Genomic DNA, 21028 nt, shown 5'->3' on the forward strand with positions numbered 1-21028 from the left:
TGTAGTTTATTGTGTTTACTTTACAAGCTCATTTTCAATGTCTTAATGCACTCAAAACCACCTTTCCAATCTGGGAGGAGACTAGCGTGGCAAAACCTTGTTTTTTTCAGCACTCTGTTGCTACAATCCTACGCCTTCTTTCGCTATTTAAACTGCTACTGTTCTACTATCAATGGAGTTGACAAGAATGTTAAAGAACCGTGAAAGACAGTGAAAGAATAGATTATATAAAAGCCAATGACAAAGCATCAGTCAATGTTCTGATAACACTGCAAAGCTGACTTCTTCGGACGTCAGATATTATAACCTGTTAAAGGGATGGCTTGGAGTAATTTCACCCTAGGGTCCTTTGCACCATGACCTCGAGCCAAACACCCCCCCAGAAGCTTTGTGTCCCTTGGTCTAACATTAGTCGAGTTATTGCTATCAGCCGAATGGCTTAGTGCAGGCGCTAATGGATCCAAAGGTGTATCTCGTAAATTACCCCACTAATAATGCCCGGAATGGTACCAAACTTCTAAAAGTTTGTAAGTACACCAGGAGTTTATTTAAATAATAATTGCGTGATGGCTTCTGTTCTCTGCTGCTACTGCTACTGCTACCGCTGCGTCGACGTCACTTCCGTGATTGTTTGATGATTGGGTGTTTGGCTCGAGGTCATGGTGCAAAGGGTGAAATTACTCCGAACCATCCCTTTAAGAAGCAAAAACCTAGTATGTAAAAATGAAAAGATGCCATAATCAATATGTTTGTATTAAAATGGATCAAATAACTACATGCAATGTGGGAGGGTCCCTCAGATTGACAAACCCACAGAGAATTATCACCCGACTCTGCAGTTCCCCTCAGCTCTGTGGAGCGTTTCAGCGTCTTTCAGCTCGTTGTTTTGGTTTTACAGCCTTCAGCTTGGTTCACTCCCAACGCTCTCATTAGCAGCGTTTTTAACAGGCTGCTGTTTTCAGCAAAAAGCTCTAAAACAGACAAAGTACGAGACTAGCTGCTGAACACAGCGAGGCATTTAGCAGCTAAAAAGCCAGGAATGGTGGAGACAGGGTTGCCCTTTCAAACCACAAGTAACATTACAACCTGACAACATAAGACATGCCATTTGGTCTCCTCGTTTGTTTTACTTGTTGCTATCAAGAAGCAGTTTCTATTGATCAACTTTAATATCACTGAGGTATGGCTGGCATGAGGAGCTCAAACAAAAAGATCCATTTTACTTTTCTTCGTGTAAATGTGCGGATTAGTTGGGGGGGAAAAGTTAGGCTCCACAGGGAACAATGAAATCAATAAAACGCAGACTCCTCACAGAAAGAGAGGTAACTCTGCATCGACTACAGGCTGCTCACACACTCAATCAGATTAACAAATGAAGCAATTATCGATTTTAAGTGGGGCTGCTGGCTGGCACAGGACTAGCCATTAAGTGGATCTTCCCCTCCCTTGGCCATGCAGAAAATGTCAGGGTCAATGTGTTCGCTGCTTGACACAGTTTACTGAAGCCCAATCTGTAGGAGACTAATCACTCGTCTGTCTCCCAGGAGCTGTTGTGAAGGGGCCAACACCTCCATGGGATAGGGGAGGTACAGTTGTTCTGCAGGATTGGAAGAGATAACTGACCACCGCGGTGCAGCGAATGAGCAGTATCCTGTTCAGTCTGTAGCTGCACAGCCAGGTTGTGTTTACTGCTTTTTTTCCATTCATTCTGACATATCTATACTTGAAACACACCTATGACAATTAGTGTACACCTGCAACATGAGCCAGTAGGCAGAGAGAGGGGGGGTCTGCTGCTGTCTGCAGCATCCCCAAATGTCAAAAATGTGTACTTTCATTGCCCGAGTCCACAGCAACGCAAGGTTGTTTTTTTTCCACGTTCATAGCAGGAGTAGTGTCACGAGATGTCTCACAAGATGTCAAAATAGGAACGTTCATTCTTTCATCAAATACGAGACAGCTGGAGCTGGTGCGGTTCCTCCAATATGACATGATATATTATAATTCATTAGTCTCTGTGTAATCTCTTTCTCCAGTCATGGGGACTGACTGAAAATGCTCTCCCGTGAATACAAAATGAACCTGAGCCTCAGCTGCATTTACTCCACAAAAAAAAGAAGTTCTAGCACAGCCGACTCACAGGTTTACTGTAGGTGTTTTGGTGACATGTATTTGGGGTTTCTGTTTTTATTGTTTGGTGATTTTTTTTCAATATTTTATATAGTCCTTGACCAGCCTTACCTGAAATCCCAATTATGACCAAGATGTTATTGTTTGGTAACTGAACGTCAGCGCTCAAGGCTCGGTCTCATTCTCTTTCACTCACACGGGAAAAAAAGCAAATAGTTCTTTTTTTCACACGGCGCACTGAGGCATGGAAAATATTGCTTTGCGGTTAACTTCTAATCAAATTGCATTAGGTTTTCACAGCCTGTGCCCCCACTCCATTTGCACAAACCATCACAGACCTTCATGAATTTCACACCCAGGGTGAGGAATACTTACTTCTTCGCCCTGATAGGTTTCCTCCCCCAGCCCAACACACACTGTGCACACATACACACTCACACACACACACACATACAGACGCACACATTTTTTGATCAGACAAGCATGATCATGCAGTTACAGCACAGTTGTAAATCATTTTATTTGCAGTGAGTGTGGTTTTAATGACATTGTACATGCTCTGATGTTATTTTTACCAACTTCTGAAATGGACTCGCTGAGACTGTCACTGTTATGCCCGTTTTCGAGCGTGGTACTTTAACAGCCAACAGCCTTCATCTATAGTCACAATCTATTTGTTATCACACCGAAAATCTCACTTGAAACCACCACACGACATGCAAGTAGATATAGACGGCTAGACATTAAACTGAGCCATAAATGAATACAAGTGTAGAGAAGGCAATGCCAAAGCACTTAGATTAATTCTAATTATTAACATGGTCATTGTATGGATATTAATTATTGTGGCCCTGCTCTTGAATGTGCTCATTACAATAATTGTAAAGTAAGGAGATATGAGAAAGGATTTAAATAATTAATTATAGCTAAATTATTTATGCGGACATATTTCTTCATTATAATTAACCTTGGACTCACATCCTATAGACTGCTTTAATATGAACCCTCTGTCTTCTGCCTGTGAGGCACAAAGCTTCAAGTCTGAGGCAGCGGCTGATTCAAAGTATACCTCAGCATGTATGTGTTTGTGCGCGTGTGTGTGTGTGTGTGTGTGTGTGTGTGTGTGTGTGTGTGTGTGTGTGTGTGTGTGTGTGTGTGTGTGTGTGCATGTTGGAGACAGCACAAGTGGAAAGTAACATGTACATTTGCTCAAGTACATTTACTCAAGTACAGCAGTTACGTGCTACAATTATGAGCTTCTGCCACTCTCCATCTTGGCATTTACTTTTACAACATTTCAGATGCATTTTTGCATTTACAGTAGATGAACACTCTCAGATCAGTATTTGTAAACTGCTTTTATAGCCAAATATTAATGTGCTTCAATGTACTTTTCTTTTTACGTCAGTTACGTTTTAAATGCAGGTTAAGCATTAGGTATTTATTCCATCTCTGGCTATTCTGCATGAAACAAGAGTGAGGTGTTGCTTGGTAGAAGATTCCCCCCTTATGTGTGTGTGTGTGTGTGTGTGTGTGTGTGTGTGTGTGTGTGTGTGTGTGTGATGTGTGCTTTCATGCAGGGTGCATGATGGAAAGAAAGAAGGGTGGGGGGAGAAATAGAGGAGTTGAGGATGAGAGTAGGGGGTGAGAGGGAGAGAAGAGTGGGGCGAGGGGGGGGGGTTTAAGAAAAAGGTGGGGGTGCACTTGTGTGTGAGGAGGGGGAAGGGGGCGCTGCTGGAGGGGAAAGGGCGGGTGGGGAGGTGTGGGGGGCGGAGCTGCAGGCAGTATCCCCCGCCCTCGTCTGTGCGCCCCTCGCAATTACCTGTTCCGCCAGAACTGATGTGAGCGCGAGTTGGCGAGCACATGCCACGTTGGGAGAAGAGCCAAAATCAGAACTGAACTGCCTTTACAGCACCAGCAACAGGGGCTCGCGAGGACCATTCTAATTCAATCCACCTTCAAAAGAAAAAGAAGCCTCAACCAAGTGGTTTTAACAAACCTTTGAAACAAGCAGCCGACTAAGGATCTGAGAGACCCGCAAGGATGCACTTGTTGTCCGCCAGCTGCGTGTGTGCCCTCCTCATCACCTCGCTCCTCCGCCAAGGTAAGCTTTTGTCCCATTAACCGACCAGTGGTGGTGCTCACGCGGGGTGCGCCCGTGCACTCAAGTCGCAGGTAGCTATATGAAGAGGAAAGTCCCAGCAGTCACACACAGGTGTGACAAACTTCAGCCCGGATTATCGACCACATTCCCGGGGAGATGTGGAGCAGTGAAGCTAATGTTTAGTTATAAGTTAGTGCGCTGTAAAATAGCCTAGTTTCTGTTACTTGTATTTAGTCACGGATGCTCCTTTTGTGTAGACTACATTAATGCTCGAAGTAGTATTCTCTTTTTTTAAATCATAAATATATATATATAATCGTTATCTTGTTGTTTTTGGCAGTTTATAAACCACATATAATGCACTGCTCACTTTTATCCATGGCAATTGTGTTAAACTATGAACAAATCTACACCTACATATCTATAATGCATGACAAAAAGTCCAGATAAATGAGACCAAGCAGTTTCTTTTAACTTCACTTACCTAAGTAAATTGTTTATGGTCATACATTCTTGATCATATATTATAAAAGTGACTTTGTGCATAAACTGCTTTTGTGAAATATTACATGAAATATTGCCCATTGTGCCACCTTTTTTTGTTGTTAGCCCTCACATAATGGGAGAGGCAGGCAGTGAAGTAGTCATAACCACCCAGTCTTTACATGTGCTCATGCCATGATGTCATCATGATGCCTCGTTTTCTTTATGTTTTCTCTCCTGTTAACGCAGGCTGTTGAGCACAAATGATGCTGCATTTACATCCTGTCTGATTGTTGTAATTATGGGCTGCTTGCTGGCTGGGTTGGAAAGCGCTCATGACTAGTAATTACATGTAGAATGGGACTAATTTCGTATGTGGGCAGTTGTAATGGGTTGTACAAGTGAATTCTTCCAGGTTCTTTGGTGATGTGAATGCAGCAACTTGGCATTAAGTGGTGATGTTACCCCTCTTCTCTGAAAAGAAATGATGAAACAAGGACAAAGTATGCTTTTTTTTTCAACCTTTTTTTTTCCTTTTTTTTTTTAAAGAAAAAAAGTCCTAATCTTTTGCTTGGTATTTAATGTGCAGAAGGTGTTTATGCCTTTCTCCAGGCTTCCATGTTGTCTGCTCTGTAAGGCCAACAGGTAGCAGCACCATGTGCTCACATCACTCACCCAGGCCATTAAGCAAAAGTGCACAGGAGCTCAGAGTACTCTCTTGGAAAGGAAAGGGGCGCAGAGGTTGATCTAAAGCTTAAGATGTTAAGATCAACCTCATCTGTCTCCCTTCCGCCTTGTCACGCTAGAGTGACACATGTTGTTGTAAATTAACACCATGCAGCACCTATCAGTTAGGCTCAGGTGGTTTATTTGAGAGGAAACGAATGGTCCTTTCAAAGTGTTTTTACACCTCTGTGCCGCTGCAGTGTCGTGTGCTTGAAACAGGAGAGTGCACTGAGTTGGTACTGATGTTAGATTTTACACACTGCTGTGTGTTTAGCAGGCCTGCTGCCTGAAGTGATGGTCAAAACGTGTGTGTTTGCTTACACAACAGATGGTCAGTCTTCTTCATGTTCTTGCAAAAAGTCGAGGTTTCTCTTGAGTTGTTACAAAGCAGTAATATTTGTGATTCTTCAAATTGCTCAATATGGGCAAACAAATCTGACTTTAAGGGTTTATTGGGTTTGGGATTTGCAATAAAAACTGCATCAATACTTGTAATAAAAAAACAGGCCTCTGTTTATTATATTATTACAGATAAAAAAAAAAAAAAACAGCTCCCTGGTAAAGGGCCGAGCCATGGCCAGTGGCACAACCGGATAGAACAGGAAAAACAGAGCTCTGAATTACTCTTAGAACAAATAGTCAGAAAGATGCATCTGTTTTTTTGTTCACTCCCTTGTCTCCACCCTTCCCCCACCACCACCCCCCTCCTGAACAGACAGGCAGTGCTCGGTGTCACAGCTGGTATTACTTGTCAAGCGAGTGCGGCTCTCCCTTTAGCTAATGGACTAATCTCTTGCGGGGGGTCACCCAATTTCACCTGAGATAGATTCGCTCCCCTCTCTTTCATCTTTAACTAGGTTATGTCCAGACCTGCCTCATGAATGTTGTGATGTTAATGCACAGGAAAAGGAAAAAAAACACTTTAATTGTATACCTGCGTTACATGTGACATTCTGTACAGCTGTGTATTAGTGGGCTTGTGCACGTCTCAACTTGTCCATAGACGGTTTTCCTCTTGATGTTTGAAGAGTGCTTGTGGTTGTTTCTTCTTTGAAAATATATTTCTTTGTGACTTGCAAAGTATTGTATCCCTTCATGCAAAATTCAGATGCATTCATGAGAAGGATGGCAACTCAACCGAATCATGGCTTTGAATAGAAATGCTGCATCTGTAGGCTACTCACTTAATACTTCCTCTCTTAAAAATAGTTTAGCTGTGTGTTAATCAAATTTTGCAAATGGCTTGCTGGCTAGCTACAGAACATAATCAAATTGTGAAATCAAGATGAGCCATCTGAATAACTGAGGAAATACATGAGGAAATACGAGAATCTCAGAATTTAAAGAAATGATTATGGCTGCAAAAGATCTTAAACGAACAAAGGGAACAAACCTGCTTATGATCCGTAGTTCTTCTCAATTATTAGAATAGCAAGGCTTAAAATGGCCCAAAATGTGACATCTAAACAACTCATCATAGGGATTGATGCTTAACCCAAATTTGGTAGCTCATTATGTCTCTCTGGAAGCTCTGTATGACTCTCAGTCCTGTGTATGGAGCGTGTGAAGTGGAATCTTTTCCAGTATCACACAGTCAGCATTATGTCCTCTTCAGGCCTTGATCAGAATAAGAAATAAGAGGAAGTGTGAGCAGAGGTACTGTTGATGGAGAGAAAATGGGGACACTTTCATGGGCTCCTCAAACAAGAGAGGGCCATTCAAACAGGCGAGGTCATACTGTAAATTAAAGCAGCTTTAGGGTGGGGAGCCCAGTGTCACTTCCCAGCGGGGGGTGCAGGATTCCTACTAGCGCCCCTGGCAGCAGCGCTTTACAGCCTGGATGTGAGGCTCAAGCTTAATTAACTACTGACATGGTAACTTTAGCTTTAAATTACAAATAACTAAAAATATAGATGAAGCCTTGCATGATGTAAAACTAAAAATATCTATATTTATCTATATAAGTTATTGTGAAATTTGAAACGTGGCTGTTACATGATCTTTGATGCGGCGCAAAGAGCAGATTGTAGTGCAATTTTGAAATTGGGCAATCTCATCTTGGAGTCGATCGCTAACCTGCTCTATTTCTGTGAGAGGAGAAAAACCTTTGGATACAACAATATCCAAGAAATTAGGCCGATGCATCAGCTTGTCCCCAGAGAAATGATGCGTATAACATATGCATCTGGACCATGTGGTGTGGTAACACCTCACATACAGTAGACCTCGGATTAAACAGACAAATCAATGCTCCTAGATTGTCCAAACAAGTGTACAGTTCCACAAAACTGTAATTCTGATGTAACACAGTTGAATATAGACTAGCATTACTGATACTGATACTTCTTTTGGTCTTTTGTCTGCCACCGCTGTGGTGCACACACACACACACACACACACACACACACGTCCCCCACGCACATGTTTCTCTCCACCCCCCAGCAGGACACCGAACAGGTGGAGGAGTGTTGGTTTTAAGGGCGTCTCTTTATGATTCCTGTTTGTGTGTGCAGTTGTTGAAAGAAAACATTTTCTTCCCATTGCTCACATTGAGTTAAATTATGGCTTTCATGTTTTTGCCTCAGTATTCACTTGATTTTAACTTTTAGAGGTATTTGTTCTATGGTTAAAGCTATAAAACAGTTTGAGTAACGGCAATACTTTTAGATTTCCCATCACTAAACCAAACTTCACCTTTAGATTAGATGTAAGTGAGACAGCAGTGAGGAAATATGAGCTAGCACATGAGCATGCTGAGTTTCCTACATGTCAGAGAGAGCAATTCACTCTTTGCTGGACTCACCCGGCAGAGAGATGTATGAGTGGCTTTGCCTTGAGAAAATGAAAGGAAAGCAATCACTCTGAGGCAATGACTCAATGAGGAAAAGGTCTTTTGTTCGCCTGTGACAGTTTTACACACAGGATTATCAGTAAAACAGCAGCAAGTGAATCTTAATTACACTTTGGTGATTGGTTTGCCCCACTTTTAAAGCTGGAGTGTGAGATATATTCAATTTTTATCCTCGTAGTTAAAATGGCCTTTTCAGCTGTCCATTTCAATGTAATTTGCCAGCCAGGTTAAGAAAGGCTGGTTGAATTTAGCACTTTATTGGCTTCTCTATACAATGTTGTTTTACAGTTTACGTGCTTATACTGAGGGGAGATCATTTTAAAGTAAGAGAAACCATTGTAATGTTTTACCAAACAGACTATCATCTAAGTTTTCTCTTTGCCATTTTCTCACTTTCCTCTTTTTGCGTACAGGTTCCTCGCTCTGCCGTGCAAAATAATGGTTTATTTGTTATCCAAGGGGAGGGACCAGAGTTCTATTGTTTCAGCTATAAAGAAAGGCTTAACAACAGGAGAGGGATGACTGTGCTATGCGGTAGTGCTTCGTTCTTTATGCAGGAATACCCCCATTGAAATGCATGAAGGCATCCTTGGTTTTGGTGAAAGACCAACAACACTCTGAAATTGGGCAGCCCTTGTCTCAGGGACAAAAAGTGAGGTTGTTTCTGTCTTTTGTCATGGACGCAGCCCCCAGCTTTCACTGGATTCCTGTGGACTCCCGCCGACTGTATTGTGAGGCTGGCTCTTTTTAAACAAATGAGTGTATGATAGTGACTTCTTGCTCCTGCTCCTCTCTTTGTCATTAATATGGAACAGCACACACCCCTCGGAGAGGGCACAGAGTAGCTGCTGCCTGTCCCTGCACTTCACATGTGCAACCTGACTGGGAGGGGGAGCATCCCTCCTCCATATGAAAAGCCTGTGGCCACACCCATATTTAACAGGGCCTGGATCTTTGTTCGAATTCTCCATTAGAGTCGTTGCTCTGTTTTATTGAATTCTTTGAGAGGCCGCCATTAACTGTAATGGTAATTGTTTGACCTTAGAGAATATTTAAGGAATACCATGAAGGGATACATGTGTATGGAAAGCCAGAGAGTGGGTACTTATGTGTCTTTTGTTTTTGTAAATTACATTTAATGAACTTCTTTTTATCATTAAAATGTTTCTTATAGATTAGGCAAAGACAAAGACACTGTTCCCACCACTGGCAGAAGAGTGTCAGCAGCAGGGGCTCCTACTGGCCCATGAAGGGGGCTAGTGGTGAACCTTTTGATATTTATGCATGCAGTCCCATGAAGTCATTATTCCTGCCTATTTATGAGAGTCAAGTAGCAAGACAGGAGGTTGCTATTTTATCAGGCCTTTACTTTGACTTTGTCTGAGGTTCAGGGAAGTCAGTCGAGATGGCACAGCTTTTGGGCAAAAGGTGAAACATCCATGTGGAGCCCGGGGCCAACTTATAAAATGACATGGAGGTTTGTCTTCTATTCATTACTGAATCATCCTCTGTTGGGCCAAAAGCTTGTTTGCAAGAAGTCGCTTTATTCATTCAAATGCTATTTAGCAATATTTCATTCATGAAACATTGCGCTGCTCCCCCGTTACGCACTGCCTTTGGGACTCAACAGAATGGCCTTGTGTCTGCATTTGACCTCAGTATTCACATTCTTGCCATTTTAAAATAGTTTCTTTGTGCTGATGTCCAACACCCTATCCTCATAGACTGCTGCAGCATTCTGCGATGCCCGGAGCTATCTTTGATTGCATGCTGCTTCGGTTGAACTTGCAGGAGACAGGAGTTCTCATTCAGGGAGACTCTCTTTCACAGGGGATAGCAAGAGTAGAACTCTGATTGGAATTAAAAGGCTGTTATTCTGTTAGTGCCTGAGTACGAAATAAGATAGAAGATTAAATGGTTGGCCTGTCTTCTCTAAGTCATTAATGTATCAATACACTTGGGACTACCCTTGAACCTTTATAGAGGTCTAAAACATGCTCATGGGAGGGGGAGGAAAGCCCAAGCCTGCTTTCACATGCTGGATGCCTCTTGAAATTTCACAACCTGGTGCTTTTCCTACAATGGTAGTTATCTTTTTGTAAAACCCATTATACTGGATTTCAAGCTTCTCTATAGATTCCCAACCGGGGGGGTACTTCTTAAGTAGCTCAGTGAATAAAAAAAACAAACATATGCACGTATTTGTGTTTAGAAGGAACCATCAAAATAGTAGCACACATTGGTGTGATGTTGATCTTTCTTAAATGTATTGTCACATTAACCAGCATAATAGCGGCTACAATATGCTGACTGCACAGTCCACACCTCCCACCAACCTGAGTTACTTGTAACACCTTTACACCAAGAGTTGAAATAGTAAAAGAAAGGATAGACATTTGAAATATTTACCTACGTTATTAAACAGGTGAAATAGCCTTAAAGACAAACAGTTAAAAGAATAAGCTAAAAGCAATGCAAAAACAGTTGAAATATAAAAAGTAAATAGTTGAACGGGTTAGCTAAAGGTAAACATTGACAATTCAAATGTATGATGAAGAATAGTAGCGTGTTGAGATGATGTGTGGGATGTGACGATATGTCAGACAGGTTAGGGAACCACATATTAGCAGAGCATATTACCAGAGTATTCTTTATATTCTTTATATGTTGTTGTAACTAACTACTGATTTTAAGTTGTTACTGGACCCTGTCCCTGGAAGGGATCCTTGCTCTAAGTCATGAATCCCATACTCCCCTTTGAAAGAAAGACATTTTCACATTCCAGTCCTTGGAAAACTTCTATCATGGCCCCAGGCAGGGTAATGTACTTCCTGATGTGCAGCTTCTTGGAAAGACCATGATTAAGTGTGAAGAAATGTAATCCTCACATCAGAACGACAGCATAGCAGCACTGTTTCTTCAGATTCAATATCAGTTTTGTTCAAAGAAGTCAAGTGGTGGCTTTTTGCATTTACACCACTAGCGATGCTTTGCCTGGTAAATGACTTGTGGATGTGTTAGATGTTTTACGATAAGACACTCTGAGTTGCTGTTAAGTATTGAGCCGTTCCACTGCCAGGGCGTACGAGGAAGGTGAAGAGATGCTTGTCTGGTAATTGGATGCAATACTTAATTTTCTAATGGGATGCTTAGGAGGTCAAGAATCTCTAAGCATTACACATCCCACTGGTGCAATTTAAATACCGACTTTTGTACTGACTTATCCTCTTAGAATAGACAAAAATCGACGTGAACAACTCTGATTTCACTCTGGCTCGCCTGCTGGGTGGTCGCAAAAAAAAGGAAGAATCAGGAAGATTTAATAGTATACTCACAAGCAGCCTTTCTACCCGAGGCCCTTGTCATATAAAAGTTGCTTTATTACCGTGCCTGGCTTGTCTGTAGAGTGAGGACATTGTTAAATTAACTTTGCAGTGTTTAATTTTGAGTAATGAAGATGCCATAACCCATTATGCTACCATTCGTTTCCCCTCCATACCAGTAGCAGATACGGAGATGACACATCATTTCCTCATATAATGATAGTGATTTCATTTCAGCGTGCGCGGTCACACAGCAAAAAAATGGACTCTGATAAATGAACAATTTCTTTTATAGAGTGCAAGACATTTGAGAGTAAAGCAGCCTGGATTTTCTGCTCTTTTCTGAGGAAATCTCAGGATTACCTGTCTTATTGTGGAGGGCTTGCCAGAGCACGCTCATGTATAAACAGAGCCAACACAAACTGATACACCAAGCCAAGACAACATTACAGCCGCAGTTTGTCATTTGATCACACAATAATATCTCCCAGTGGGTTTCTAGTAATCGTTACCTTTCTGCTCAGGGTGGCATTTCCTCAGATATCATGCTTGAATGAATATATTTCTTATTGTCCTCAGTAATGTCTTGTGTTCACTGCATTTTCATATCTCAGGTCAAATTGCAATTGCAAATTTGCATGTTCTTAATATTACCAAGTGAACGCAAGAGGAGCCTGGTAAGGAGTTCGTTTTTAGATTTCATTTTCTCCCTTGTTCTGTACGTAGTGACATCTTTTTTGGCATTTAAACAAAACCCCATATAAAAAAAAAAACATTGACTTCGAGACAAGGGAACCGGAAGTGCAACAATGCTAACTAATTTCTGGGTTTTAGGACTAATTACTCCAGCACTCTATTATGCTTCATCATCTACGCAACATGAATGTCTATACAAAATGTCATGGTAATCCATGCAACGGTTGTTGAGATATTTTAGTTTGGATGGAACAAAGTGTAAGACCAAACAACAGACCAACATTGCCATCTGTAGCCCCACGCAACAAGCGTACTTACAAATACGTGTGTAGTTTCTACCACTAAGATGTCTTTTTTTTTTATTACAGCAATGGTCTAAATTTATTAGTGATGCTGTTGTTCTGTTACAATTGTTAGCCCTTTCTGGACTTTCAGGGTAGCCGTAGCCCCAAGCCCCTGTATTTTTGTCTGACCCTGCTGTTAAAGCAGCTCGTTGCTCCAGAGGACTTTCTGAACAGCGTATTGACTCATTTTGCTTGAAGGGGAATAGTCCTTGCACAGCAATCCCATGGAGGTTTTTACCCCTAAGCTCATTGTAGATATTTTGTAGAACATCTTTCAGAGGCGCTTATTGACAGGTTTTGTGTGAAGTGGGGTGGCTGTCTGCTGGTCACTATCAGTTAGATCTGCAGGGCTTCTACTGCTCTTGTTCTAGATGGACCACGGGGGGCGCCAGAGTGGATGGGTAAAAGCACCTACTTTGATGTATGGCTTCTCCTCATGTCATAGTGGAAGAAGAAAATGCAATAGCCACTACTAATGAAATTATTATGCCTTAAAGGACCCGCATACTCAGGATGACGGTGACATATGTTGAATTACATAAACTGAGAGTGGTTATCTCATCTTGCAGAAACAAAAGACACAGTCAAAAGAGCAAGATTGGGTTTGTTGTGACATTTCTATCTGTTATGTGTCTTTGAAAAAAGGAGGATAACACTTTTAGTGACCTTGCTTGGACAAAAGATAAATTGTCTTTTGGACATAAGGGAATTAGTTTCGCATAAACAATACATAAATTCATCATACACAAAAACCAGCTTGGCGCCATTGGAGTTGATACTGGTAAAACCTTTCAGCCAAATCATGTTAGCGGTTATCCCGCCGCGTAAATCTGAAAGTCCTGAAGTCATAGGAAGACTCAGTGGTGGGACAGTGCATGATAATCTCCAACCTTTCACAGTACTCCATCAAAGCAGACGACGGTCCGTGGGTATTAAACGTGAAACCACACAGATTTGATGTGCAAGCAGGTACATAATCCTTTGTATGTATTATCTGCATGCCATTCCTCCCACCACTCTCTGCTCTGTTTAGCCAGCAGAGGCTTTAGGACCTCCCAGAGCCAGAAGCTAAAGAAGGACGCAATTTGAAACTGTCATTCCTTCTTAATACCAACCAGGCTGTTTGGCTTATTGGAATGGAGAGCATTGCCTGCTCTGTTTCACAGTGAAGGGTTAGAAGGTCAGGCCTATCATTATGAGTCCACAACAGCATACACAACTCTTTGCTCAACTAATGTGAAAGTATCAGCCTCGCCACGGCAATTACCAGAGATGAAAGCTACACAAGCCATCTGCCGAACAAATGAAAATATCTACCTGTTCATATTTTGTGTTGTTTACAGCGTAACAAGGCATGCATTATTGATATGGCAAAGTAGTGCTGTGCATTCCATTCAGACAACAGTACAACAATTGCACATTTCCATTAATCATCCATTTTGTGTTGGGGAAAATATTAGTCTATGGCTCATGCAGCGTCTAATGAAGCACTTTAAGATCGATAAGTGGATGCATTCTTGTTTACCCTCGTAGAAAAGTGATTCATCCTCCTCTTTCTCCACCGCTCTGGTCAGGGCTGTGTGTGGGTCTGTTGCCAGCTCTGCCCGTGTAGAAAAGGTTGCATTTACCTTCAACGGGGAGGGGGTGGGGGGGGGGGTGTTGTTGCAGCAGGTTTGATTGGTATCCTCAGGCACCACCTGCAACTGTGATATGGTGATCATACAGATAGTATTATAGTAAACACAAGTGCTCCAACAGGCCCAACGTGCTGCAGATGTTCAAAGGAATTTCTATTGAAGGAAGTGTGGGGACAGAGACAGGGCGGGGCCACTTTAAAGAAAATGGAGCACTTTTGGTACGTGAAGACATTCAGGTACTAGAACAAAAAGCTTATTTCACTTGGTTGAATAGTGTCATGTGTAGCTGCTAGCTGGGGTAATATTTCAAAATTAAATAAAAAAAACCTAGCAGAATGGGGATGCTTTTAGTCTGATGGTGCAGTGGATGTTTTAATCTTGACCCTAGTGTACTGTCTGTTCGGATATATAAAATGTTAGGCATGAGGGTTTGGCATGGGTCTCCTTGGCTAGGGCTGCAGCTAACAATTATTTTCATTACCGATTCAGCTGTCATTTCTGTCATAAAAATATAGAGGACATGCCCATCACATGTTCCCAGAGCCCAAAGTGACGTGTGCAAACCTGGCCAACAGTCCAAAAGAAGATATTCAGTTTGCAATGATATATAACAGAAAAGTAGCAAGGGTGTTTGACATACCTACTTGATAAACAACTTAATCGATTTTAAGAGCTGAAACGATTAGCGATGAGTTACTTTTTTTTAAGCAGAAATGCCAACCAAAAATCAGCAAAAAGCCTTAGAACCAGCTTTATGTTTGACATTTTTGCTCAAGAAAAAACATGAAGATGACTTCTGACGATTTATTTTATGCCAATGGATTAATCAATTAATCGACTAATCGTTGCAGAACCAGTCTGTCTCTCTTTCTTTTGCTGTATGACGTTAGTGCAGAGGACCCTTTAGGCTATGAATAAAACTGATTACAAACGATGTTCCATCTATAATCCGCAGAGCAGATACTTACCCTGGAAGTCAGTCCTGCTCTAGTTGCCTCAGGCAAGCGACGCTGGCAAGTTTTATGGCCTGTATGCAAAAATCGGATACCTCCCGTCTGATGTGGTACGACTTGAAGAGACTTGGTGAAACGACGAGCACTTTGATGTCAAGAAGGTTGTTTTGAATGTGTCAAGAATATTTTAAAGCTGCCTATTAACACATCTAGCTGCACAGGGGGAGGAGAAACGGTAAGTTGTAAGAACTTGAGGATTCACTTCTTGAACTTAGATTTATAGGTATCAGTTCATACTCTTCAGTTATTCAAAGGGCACTATATTCATTAGTAAAAACATTACACACTGTTAGAGGCTCCGTCTGGAGTATCACACCATCTGCTGCACCTCTTTAACCCTTGCGTTAACTTTATTAGGCTGTAAACATTTAAACATTATCAGTGTGACTGCATTTTTAAGCCTTAATTGGGTTGATTGCTGGAGGGAAAATGGTCTGTGATTTTAATTACGTAGACTGAAAACAGAGTGTGTGCATTCATTTGTGTCTCATATTCTCAAACCCAGTAAAAACACCGGAAAGCCGTGATCAGATTGCTGTTATCGAAATGCATGCAACTGAAATGTTGTGAGTCTAATAAGATACACTAAAATCCCAAGAATACACACTGCGAACATGAATCCGAGCTGCAGATGTTGGATTAAATGTTATTCTCTTGTATAAAGAAAAAAAGAAAGAGAAAAAGTGTTCTATATCAGTGTTGCTGAAAACATGGTTAAACACTGGCCGACATTGGCCAAAGATTAAAAAAAAGAAAAAAAAGTCTTTGGATTTAAGAGCTCAACTTTAGCCATTAAAGAGACTCTTAGAAGTGTTTCAGATGTGTTTTCAACTAGTTCATCATTAGGCATGGGCGAGCAGGACAAATTCAATAGGCCTAATACTTGTTGGATCCTTCAGCATAATAACGTTTGAAGGCTCCTTGCCATATGAGAAAGTTATCACATTTGAATGACTCAGAAATAATGAAGAATGTGTGAGTGGTTTCTGATCACTCGTCTGAATTGACTGAATTGAGAGTTAATAGGTCCTAGCCTTGCTATCTTCTACATAAAAGCAGCATTTGAAATGAACCTGTAAACACATTTGATAGGTTTTCATTAGTGCTTTTATCTTTTGAAGTGAGAGTTATGAGGCATATCACTTCTATAAATGAAGACATAGAGTCATGTCTTTTAGTTTATATATTAACATGAAGATACAATACATTCTGCATTAATATCTCTTTTCAGAGATGGAGTTTTTCTTTATTTTTACCTGAGAAACATGGCTATCGTGGCACAGCTGAGACATGGACATACATTAACTATAAAAAAAAAAAAGAATGTTCATTCACAACCCAGAGACTTGGGCGGGTCGATGTCAGAAACAGGAAAATGAAGTCATTGCCAACAGGCACTGAGTTGCATTAGCAAGGGTTAATGGCTAAGTAGGAAGCGGTGTGGCTGCGCTTTGTTAATGGCCTAATGTTGCCTTTAATGGCACGCCGTTAATGGGAGTTGTTGGCGGATGTTTAGAGTCAGGACTGTGAGCTCTCCCATGATCGGCCCCAAGTCTACCCACAGGCATCTCACACAAGCACTTCTCCCTTTGGGTCCCCTGGCCTGCGCCCTTCATATACATAATTCACGATATAATGGACGTGATTTCTGAGTGCACTTACCACCCGATCACTCCAGCAGTTGGCTGCTGTCTTAAGAGCAGTCCCCACGCTTGTACAGCTCATCTGCTGACGCAATTTATGACATTTTTTAAGATGATTTTACGGTGGCTCGTGTGGTCGAGTGTATAGAGGAGAACACTTTAAAGACTAATGATCGTGCCATAAGATCAATTTCTAGGAAACCTTATGGCAAGACATTTAGAGTGATAATCGCCCTTCTTGTAATGTGCTTTTATCTTTACCATCTGTCTCGCTCGGAGAAAAATGTAACAAAATGACTCTGTGATACTGCCAATGATGTGCAGAGGCATATACGTATACTTTTTCACAGACACACTATGTAATAAGGTGTGTGTTTTCCATCCGAATTGTATATACATGTGCTCTTAAGCCTTATGGTAACATTTATTTATGCTCCCATTAATTCCAGCACCAACAATAACTTTCCCCCCAGATATTAGCGCTCTTCAGTGCTTTGCTCAAGATTTGCAGAACAATTCAAGCCATATCAAAGCCAAATTGTCTGCTCTGATTGTGCTGTCAGCATCTTTCGAGTGAGCCATTGCTTTAAAGAGACTTGAACATCATTTATTAAAAAACGCTCGACAATGGTTTCTTTTATGAATCACATATTAAACTCATCAAAGGGAAAAATGCAAGAGGTTCTTGAATCTTTTGCAGTTATCGTCAGTATTCTGTGTATTATGTTTGTTGCTTTTATCCAGCTTCAAAGCTTGGATGTTAGTCAATTAATAATGATTTAGAAATTCAGAATGCACATATAGTCAACGTATTGTTTAACTCATGAGAGGATATCTCCGATGGAGGGGATAATGGGAGAAGGTTTTGGCAATCTACCTGGGAGTCTGAGGGTTATTTCGTTGTTTGGCACTGTTTCTTTCTTATTACCTTGGATTATGAGTCAAACGCAGACATTGTGACATCATGTTGAGATATATCCGCTAAAGCCTCAATGAAATGTAATGAAAAAACTTTACTAACACATCAACAGGAAATATCCCATTTCTGATGCCACTCATCACATACTTTTTTCCATTACATAAACACAGCGAAAGACAATAAAGCAATAGGTTTCTCTGACAGTGTCCTTAATGGACCAGAATGCAATGCGGTCACAAGACATCCTGTGTTTTGAGCTGCAGAGCTGGACTCACTTCTTTGTTTGGGCTTATTACTTATTACTTTTATTCTCTTCACCCACACATGAATAACCCCCTGCTGATGCAAATGATTTGCACCTGTTCTCTGGGGACTATCAGCAGGTATTCTGGGAATTGTATGAAATCACAAATATAGAGGCAAACAAGATATGATATAACACATGTACTGTGCATTCAAAAAAGCCTCAGTCTTAACTTAACTCCTGCAAAAATAAACAGATATAGATACAAAAAAAAAAGTATCCGGCAACTTAGTTTCAAACCTTGTTTCTTTTGATAACATTAGACTTTCATGACTAAATGAGCAACAATCAAAGTTAAAGTTTTGAAAATAAAACATTTATTAGGATTTTAACAGTCAAAAATGAGAAAACCGTCGACATCACAGATACAGTAGATGACAGAGAGCGATAACAAAAAAACAAACATCAGCCGTCTAGTAGTAGTAGTCTGTGTAGTCTCTCGGTGGATTCATCAGGATAATTCGCTAATCTGCCTCTGTCATCACATTTTGATTCAAATATTGCTGAATTGTGATTGGTGCACAGAAGTATGTGACATCACATTTTCCAACTAAGCCCCACCTACTTCAAATCAGTGAAAGAAACAGACAAATACAGAAATCTCTCACGTGAAATAACCAAAACGGAACTAACTTGGGCAGAAAATGTTGTTATCATCCCAGACCATATCGGTCATAGAAGGAAGCTGATTAAAAAATAGGTTTCCAGGGCCTTTAAAACCGGCATTGAACAACACCGATCTATGATATGAAAGATTTCTCTTGAACAACATAACATTTCTTGAGGGATGCAGCCGCCAATTACACAAGTGGCTTGAAACACCTGAAAGCAAAATCAATCTTTTCCTCCTTCTTGAGCCCTCCTCTCTTCATCTTTTGTCCTCTCGTCTCAGTCCCAGACGACGGGCGGAAGCAGCAACCTGATCCCTCAGTGGCAGGTCTGCACAGGTACTGAAGGCCCTCCTCAACACGAGTCTGAAACCAGAGAAAATGGAGCCAGCATTTTCAGTCACAAAGCAACAATGGTAACCCCGACAGGTGGGACTGCTGGCAATGCATTAGCCCTGTTCCCACCTGCAGACATCTGAAGGTGTCTGTTGACCACACATGAAGCAGCAAATGAACATTGTTGTTTTGTTTTTGCCTGAGGGGGAGAGCACTATCTATATATCTCTCTGGAAACTGTATTTTATATCTAGTGAGAGGAGAGTTTGAAGCAGGTTAGTCTATTCTTTGCTCAGGTACATTGAAGTATCGAGATGCATGAGGAGCACTAATGAGGTTTTATTTTCGTGACTTCTCTTATATTTTGTAAAAGCCTCCTACATTCACATTAGAGTTTTTGCCTTATTTTCCTGAATAACCATATGAACAGGAGTTCTTTGATTGTTTGTTTGATGTGTATTTTGTTTGCAAACCTTGAACATTATTATTCCAGTGGTCTAAAAAATGTTACCATGGTGCTGGGGTGAAGGAGGGGAGAGTCCATTATGCCTAATAGACTCAGACTAATATTACTATGTGCTGTATACTCTATAATGTCTTCATTTGTCGTCCATCCTCCTCCTTAACAGCAAACAGGCTCGCGTTGCCCTGAGCTGACAAACAGGGCTCTGCTCAGTGCGGCTGTGGAAATGTGAGAGAGAGTTTCTGTTTATTTTATTTTCTGGCTTTTAGGGTTATCCTGTTTTTAACCCCCAAAAAAAGTGCATTACAGAGCTCAAATGATTAGTTGATTTATTGAACTATTTTGATTTTCAAGACATTTCAAACCCAAACATTTTCTATATTTGCTGCTTTTATCTGTTCTATATGATTATAAACCGAATATATTTGGGTTTTGGGCTGTTGGTTGGACAAAAACATTCATTAAGCATGAAAACATTTCATCACTGATCTAACATTCACATTGTTTATGATAACAATTATATAAAAAAGAGAAAAAAGAAAAGTAGCACAGTTGAAATCTGCAGATGTTTGGTGTTCGTGCATGAAAAATTACTCAAACAATTATAGAATTCATTGATTTATTTCAGCTGTAAAGTAGGGGCTGAAATGATCTAAAAATAATATTTTATCATGTGTAATAACGGAACAAATATCAGTTATCTGAATGTTGGAAACGGATGAAGTGAAGTTTGAGGACATGAGCCTTGAAAGAGACATCTTGCCAATATTTCATTAGTGTGAAAATAAATGTATCTGCTGTTCATGAAAGTAATTTCCAATTCCAATATTGTTCATGTATTATACTTTGTACAATGTTTTCTTATGGAACTTGTAGATAAGAATCCGCAGAGAGTGGATTACTTATTAAAAAGAAAGCAGAAACGATTAGGTCTAGTTCAGCTCGTCTACAGACAGAGCCTGTGTCTGTGGGTAACATTGTAGAAAAATAAACCTTTGTCCTAAGTTTTCCTGACCATAAAGGGACCGTCTTTTCACATTTGTTCTCTCTAAAAGACCTTTACACCCTTCTAAAGGCCAAAGATGTGCAGGGAGACATCTTTAGGGTAGCTTTCTGTGCCCTGGAACAGATGGTGTGGCAGAAAATGAGGCTTGGAAAATGGCTTGAAATCTCCACATCAGACTCTGTGCAGTTCATTTCACACAATGTGGCTTTTGTCAACCCTCAAGTACTTACACATACTCATGCCTGCTGCTTACCGCTGCAAAATAGATGCATTTAAGCAGCTTGTCAACATCAACACTGGAGCTGAAACCAATATCAACAATAATTATTCATCAACTTTTATGATAATCAGTCAAAAATACCAAATATTCTCTGGTTGCAGTTTCTCAAATGTGATGATTTGCATCTGCTTTTGTTTATCACAAGTGATAGTAAACTGGATG

The 21028-nt window shown here is 40.8% G+C and overlaps 1 protein-coding gene across 2 annotated transcripts in view; it reads left to right on the forward strand.

The window, feature by feature from the left end:
* Nucleotides 1–3954: 3954 nt before the first annotated feature.
* Nucleotides 3955–21028, forward strand: part of LOC144515273 (CD166 antigen homolog A-like) — a 38488-nt gene continuing 21414 nt past the window's right edge. For both annotated transcript variants that reach the window (XM_078245966.1, XM_078245967.1), the window contains exon 1: nucleotides 3955–4234. In XM_078245966.1, coding sequence (XP_078102092.1) covers nucleotides 4174–4234 — 61 coding nt within the window. In that variant the 5' untranslated portion in view covers nucleotides 3955–4173. The remainder of the gene's footprint in view (nucleotides 4235–21028) is intronic.

The sequence above is a fragment of the Sander vitreus genome, chromosome 3, assembly GCF_031162955.1.
Source record: "Sander vitreus isolate 19-12246 chromosome 3, sanVit1, whole genome shotgun sequence".
Taxonomy (NCBI): domain Eukaryota; kingdom Metazoa; phylum Chordata; class Actinopteri; order Perciformes; family Percidae; genus Sander; species Sander vitreus.